Source organism: Myotis lucifugus, unplaced genomic scaffold (genome assembly GCF_000147115.1).
Source record: "Myotis lucifugus unplaced genomic scaffold, Myoluc2.0 scaffold_99, whole genome shotgun sequence".
NCBI classification, from domain to species: domain Eukaryota; kingdom Metazoa; phylum Chordata; class Mammalia; order Chiroptera; family Vespertilionidae; genus Myotis; species Myotis lucifugus.
The window spans coordinates 1,605,029-1,611,871 of NW_005871147.1; the positions used below are offsets into that span (position 1 = coordinate 1,605,029).

General features: G+C 43.8%; 1 protein-coding gene across 4 annotated transcripts in view; it reads right to left on the reverse strand.

The window, feature by feature from the left end:
• Positions 1-2,287: 2,287 nt before the first annotated feature.
• Positions 2,288-6,843, reverse strand: part of LOC102427969 (ADP-ribosylation factor 2-like) — a 7,930-nt gene continuing 3,374 nt past the window's right edge. For 3 of the 4 annotated variants that reach the window (XM_006092207.3, XM_023756804.1, XM_023756802.1), the window contains 3 exons: positions 6,418-6,528; positions 5,756-5,880; positions 2,288-4,051 (listed from right to left, as the gene is read on the reverse strand). In XM_006092207.3, the coding sequence (XP_006092269.1) occupies positions 3,890-4,051; positions 5,756-5,880; positions 6,418-6,528 (398 nt within the window). In that variant the 3' untranslated portion in view covers positions 2,288-3,889. The remainder of the gene's footprint in view (positions 4,052-5,755; positions 5,881-6,417; positions 6,529-6,843) is intronic. The other variant, XM_023756805.1, reaches the window with a different exon arrangement.

Genomic DNA, 6,843 nt, shown 5'->3' on the forward strand with positions numbered 1-6,843 from the left:
TCAATAGTAACAATGACTGCGTTGTGGAGGTGATTATTATTGGCACTCACAAGTCCTCTGCTCCGGGTACCTACTTTGCCTTTCTCTTCCAGGCATATCCTTGGCTGTAGTCCCTGTTTCCTAAGTCACTCCCGGTGTCCAGGCAAAATGATGGATTCTCCTACACTTGGGAATCCCCGTGGCCCACCCCAGCCAGGGCTGCGTGTAGGTGAGTGGCATGGAGCAGTAAGGAGCACCACCCAGTGGCAATCTATTTACCAGCCACATTAGCAGCTAGCCTGAAGATTGAACACCTTGGAGGGTCACCGACTTCCGTGGTTTGTCCAATGCTTGTGTGGTCCATCCAGTGCTTGCGTGTGCCACAGCATCCTCCCAGAGGCTTTCCCACGCCATGCGTTAGAGTAAACAAATGAAAATCAAAATAGACAAGTTCTTCGTGTATGGCTCCTCAGAGACCACAAGGTGGCGCAAAAGCAAAGTTTTTTCAAAGCGTCCCACCAAATCCGCAGAGACAGAAAGGAGATTGATCCATGGTTAGTGGTTGCCTAGGGCTGGGGGTATGAAAGAAACTGGGAGTGACTGCTAAAGGGCCTGGGGTTTATTTTCAGGGTGATGAAAATGTTCTCAAAATTGATTGCGGTGACGGTTGCACAAATCTATGAGTATACTAAAAACCACTGTGTTGTATACACTTTTAAATGGGTGGACTGTATGGTATGCGAGTTATAATTCAGTAAAGCTAATACCAAAAAAAAGGTGAAAAGAATATAAAAATGTTCAAGGAAAAAGTATCTCCAAAGCATATCATCAGATTTGATGTGTGCTATTTGACAACTTCTACCACCTGCCTGTGGACCGAGAACTCGGGTCATGAGAGGGTGTCTGTCATACCTCACTTGAGACCTACTTCTACAGGAAAAATGTAAACCCTCATGTCCTGAGCAGCTCACATGCAAATATTCTCAGCCCTGTGAAGGCATTATTCAAAATAGATCAAAGTACATGATCTGCAATATATAGGATTGATGCATGGAGCCCCCCATTAGCCCATATTCTTGGTATTCACAGAGCTGTACCCCAGGTAAGCCTGGGAACTTCCTTTCTAGGCATGGAAATCAAGGGTCAGAGGTTCAGTAGCCCAATTGAAACCAGCAAGTGGGTGGGTGGAGCTCTAATCTCAGCCTCAGCCTTTGATTCCACACTCAGAGCTCTGGCCATTTCAATAGGGGACCGTACATCTCACTTTACACCTGTTGTCCCTGTGAAATTATTAGTGTCTTATTAGTCACACTCCTTTCCCTCTCGAGGTAATAAATGTCACAGCTGCCTAACTATGGGGCAGTCTTTTCCCTGGGGCTCTGCCTCCTCTGTAACTAAGATTGAGGCCTCAGAACGGCGCTGTGGTCAGGCCAACAGCACCTCAGCACTTCCTAAAGCACCCAGCAAACCCCTCCCCTCCCCAGAACAGGAAAATCCATAGACACAGAGTAGATTAGTGGTTGCTGGGGACCTAGGGGAAGAGAGGAATGGGTTTCTTTTGGGGATGATAAAAATAATTGAAAATTAGTTGTAGCTGTTGTACAACTCTGTGAATATACTAAACACAGAATTTTAAAAAGGAAAAAAGGTGAGGGTGGGACACAGCACTGGGCTTTCCTAAACACGCATCCCAGCTGGCCTTAGCACTTAGCATGGTTAGAATAGGACAGCAGCGAGCAGGATTAGGTGAATAGAGCAGGAGAGATTAAGCATAGTCCCTACCCCACTCCACTTTTCCTATAAATAAGGCTGATTACTTTGTGGCCAGCACTGCTGTTTACACTCGGGCATCAAGATAGCCCCAGAGAAACACCAAAGCAAGGCACACAAAGGCCTGAGACATTTAATCCCCACAACCCTTTGAAACAGGTATTATTCCCATTTAACAGTTAAGCAAACTGAGGCTCAGAGACAAGGAGGCTGAGAGTAACTGGCCTGAGGCCAGCAGCTAGTGAGGGACACCTCTGGGATGTGAATATGGCTATCAGGGGCCCAAGTGTCTGCTCAAAGCCACTATACTAATGTGTCCCCACTTACCCCAACTCACCAAAATCACTGAAAGACAAAGACTGCAGTTGGAATTGTCATGAAAGTACCAGTACTGCTAAAGGCCCAGGGCCAGGAGAGTACCCCTGTGGCTGTCTTTTGTACAAGTGACCTGTGAGTTTTCAATAGAAAGTCAGCTAAGATAGAAAAGGAGGGATTTTAAAGTAGTTCAAGACATTCAGAAGTACATGGCCGCCTTCTCTTCCTTCCAAAGCAAGCTTTTTATTGTTCAACCAATCGACAGTGTTCAGTGAAGCCTAGCACTGTACTAAGTACACTGTACTAAGCATAAATACACAAGTGTAAGACACAGTCCTAGCCAATTTAAACATAGAATCTAAACATTTCTCAGGAATTACTCTGTGGTTAAACAAGCAAAACTGGACTTAGTTGACAATATTGCAATGAACAGTCTTTGAAGCCAACATTTTAAAGAAAAACATTACACCTACACTTGTTATGGTATGCAAGTTCTCCCCAGTAATATCAACTTCATTGTTATCAATAAACAAGGTTTACTTTTCTTAAAATTCACCTTTATTAAAATTCATCCCTGTAATCTCAATAGATTTTTTTTAAAGGAACTTTGAAAGGTAAAGTAGTGGAAACGTGTACAAATTTGGCCAACAGATGTCTGAGCAAAAGAGCTCGAGACTACTGAGAGAACCTAGCCCATCTCCAGGCCATTTTCATTAACATTTTGACAACATAAAGCATGTTCCCATGTAAGACATTACCACCATCCAGAAGAGGGAGTCAGTACCATGGACAGCTGTGTAGGCCAGACATTACCAGAAGGGCGAAATTTTGCACTAACAAAGAGGCAATAGATACCAGAGGTTGAGGGGAATATTGTCCCCCAAATTAACCTCTTGATTCTCTCACAAACTCTCATAACTCACAGGTGTTAGCCCAAACCGGAAGTTGGATTGAGATACTGTACATGGTGATGATTAATTCATAACCTCCTGCTTTGAGAGCGTAGAACATTCAGCACAGAGCAGAGAAGCGAGAGCAGCAGCCTCAGGAGCCTGAAACCTGAGAGGGTGATGCAAGGACACAAACATGACTGTCACCTTGCTTTCTTTTCCAGACCCTTCACTCAACTGTGGCCCCAGCAAAGAGCTTTAGCCTCATGCTGGGTTACTACCCAAAATGGCCTCCATTTTGGCCAAAAAAAAAAAAAAATGCAAATCAAGGAAGGAACTAGCACAAGGGGAGGACTGGATAATTCTCTAGTGTTCATGTAGTCTGGATACTCTAGTGAAAAAGATCACTGACTCCTTGAAATAAAGTATGTTACACCGGGAAGTCTGGGCTAGGCTGAAGCTGAAGGGAAAGGTTCCAATCTGAACTTCAAACCTGTGGTAAGCAAGCGCCTTTTGCTTGAAAGCACTGAATAGTGAGCATCTAGCTCTGGCAGGGATGGGAAAGAATGCCAGTTCCTCCCTTTTCGTAGACTCTAAAGTCTAACAGGGTCCTGGGTATGCAGAGACGCCAGGTCCAGGGCTTCACAAATGACCTTGGTCCTCATGCCAGCAACCCTTCTCCTTTCTACCATGAAGGTCACTCTGGCTCCTGTGCACCCAACAGCCCTCAGGATTCCTCCATCAACTGTAGAGATGATCATCAAGGCTACTGAAATAGGAGGTAGTGTACAAAATGTAACGCTGGATTTCTTATAGCAGATACAAGGCACAGTGTGAGAAAGCCGCCCCACGCCCAGCCACACATCCACACTTGCTCCTTGCACACACACAAGCCGCTGGTTTCGCCACGATGCACAGGAATGAATTGCTTCCAGTCACTTCTGGTTCTTAAGCTGGTTGGAGAGCCAGTCCAGGCCTTCGTAAAGCCCGTCTCCACTGGTGGCGCTGGTAGCCTGAATGTGCCAGTTTCTCCGGCGGACAGACTGTAAGCCAAGCTTGTCTGTTATTTCTGCTGTGCTCATAGCATTGGGAACATCCTTGAAAGAGAATATTCAAAAGTCAGTTTATAATGTTGCATTCATATAATGAAATACCATGCTCTTAAAAATATATATATCATGCTCTTCTCCCCAAACCTGCCCCAACCCACAGACTTATCTCAGCTGATGGCAACTCTAGCCTTCCAGATGCTCAGGCCCAAAACCTTCAAATCATCCTTAATTTTTTCTCTCTCTCTCACTCTCACAACTCCACAGTAGGAAATCCTACACACTCTACCATCTAAATATATTCAGCATCTGACCATTTCTCACCTCACCTTCACAGCTACACCCTAACCCCACCACCATCATTTCTCACTTGGATTACCTACATAACTTCCTTATTGGTCTCCTTGCTTCTGCTCTGGCTCCCCTCAAGTCTATTCTTAACAGTCAATTAAAATCAGATCAAGTCATTCTTCTATCAGAATCCTGCAACAGCTCACTCTCTCTGGGGGTCAGAGTCCCCAGAACAAGGTAGATCCGTTGTATTGATATGGAAGGTTGGTCAAAGATATGCTAATTGAAAAAGGCAGGTTGCCAAACAGAATGCAGACTATGATCTCCACAATTTCAATGTGAATATAATCATTTAACTGCTTATATAGGCATAGAAAGTTCTACCTCTGGAAAGAGGTAAGGAATGTAACAATGTTTCACCCTGAGGAGTGGGGCTAAGTATTTCACTTCACTTGATATTCTGAACTGTTTGCATACTTATGTCATGAACATATTCTGCTTTTATAATTAAAACAATAAATCTGTTCTTTTTTTTTTTTGAAAGTCCACTATGTTCACTAGTGAAATTCTGGACTGACATCGAACCTAACAGTAGGGTCCTGGTTGAGTAAATGATGATCCATTCGCCCTTTAAAATCACGTTTACAAAGAGATGAATGACAAGAGAAAATGCTTTCGATAAATCTGAAGTGACAAAACAGTATGCAACACTGTCAAAACAGTACGATTTCAATTTTAAAATGAATATATTCATAGAGGAGAGAGTGGGAGGAAACATACCCAAAGGTAACTGTCGTTATCTCAGGCTGGTACATTGCACATGATTCCACCTTCTTTCCCATACTTAGTTCAGCTTCGAGTCCTGTTCTACACCGGGCCCTCCTCCCACTCTTTTACAGCTTATATTACATCTCCTCCTCAGTGAGAGCCCCATGAGATCTAATCATTCCCTCCCTTGTCCACCCCCAACTCTGCTCCAGTGTCCCTGGCTGCCTTGCTGTTCCTGGAACCCTGAGGCTCCCTTCCTGCTGGACTTCAGGTCTCTGCTCAGATGTCATCTTATCAGAGAGGCATCCTGGCCCCTCCCCATATCCATTCTGCCCCTTCTCTGCTTAACCTTCCTCCACAACACGTCCACCAGACACATTACATACTATGTACTCACTGACTCTCCTCCCACTGGGATGTAAACTCCATCAACACAGAGACTTCTGTCTGTCTTGTTCACTGATATTATCGCCAATCCCTAAAACAACGACTGGAACTTTGATGCTCAATGAATATTTGTTGAGTGGATGAATGAGTGAATATAAGACATATGCTATAAAGGAGGTGGAGGGAGAGGTTATGGTAGGGACTGGAGAGAGAGAGAGGCAGACATCTAATTTAAATATCTATTAGTTTTAAGTGATCAACTAGCAGTAAATTCCAGTTCCAGTATTCAGAAAGCCAACAACATACCTGTTTATTTGCAAACACCAACAAGACTGCATCCATGAGCTCATTCTCCATTAACAATCTGGTTAGTTCTTCTTGGGCCTCACTGATCCGTTCTCTGTCGTTACTATCGACCACAAAAATCACACCTGGAGAGAAATCACCAGCATGTTAGCCATCTGAACCTGGAAATGGCAGCTGTTTATATCTCCTTACAGCTTCTCCCTGCTCACATGTGTGTTTTCACGGAAAGCAATCCTATGGAAGAATCCATAATCCCGAGAGTTAGGAAGTGTACTGTACACCAACTAACCTATCTTTTTCAGAAGCATCATAGCCCTTCACCAGATTATACAAAATATACAGAGAAATATACAAAGAAATGGTTTTTAATCTCTCATTTTTTAAAAATACATTTTTTGTTTATTTTAGAAAGAGAGGAAGGGAAAGAGATGGAAATATCAATGTGAGAGAGAAGAGAAACATTGGTTGACTGGCTCCTGCATTCCCCCTACTGGGGATTGAGCCCACAACCCGGGCATGTGCCCTGACTGAGAATCGAACCGTGACCTCCTGGTTCATAGGTTGACACTCAACCACTGAGCCACACCGGCTGGGTTCAAGCATGCATCTTTAGATACATTTAATATAAATGGCTCCAAGGCTGTGGACTGGATAATCCTTACCTTTGGTGTCCTTGAAATAATGTCTCCACATAGGTCTGTGTTTACAATGGCTATTGACATCCCAGATGGTGAGGCTGATATTGTTATATTCCACCGTCTCCACATTGAAACCTAAATTGAAACGATGGAGACAAATTTTAATGATGACTCTTGCTGGTGGAACAATTCCAAATAATTTCAACTGACATTTGGCCAGCTTTAACATTTGGACTTTTAATTTACAAAGCAGCTTGCTAGTCAAAGATTTATAACTTACAAAACAGAATGTTAGTCAGCTTGCTCTCCCATTCAGCATGAAGGTGTCTCAAACCTTCCCGACTCTCTCCAACCTCCCCCCCCCCACTTTCCCCCTTTCCCGCAGCAAAAGATCTTAACAGTGTACTTGAGAGCAAACAGAAGCCGTTAATGGGACTGACTTCCACTTGC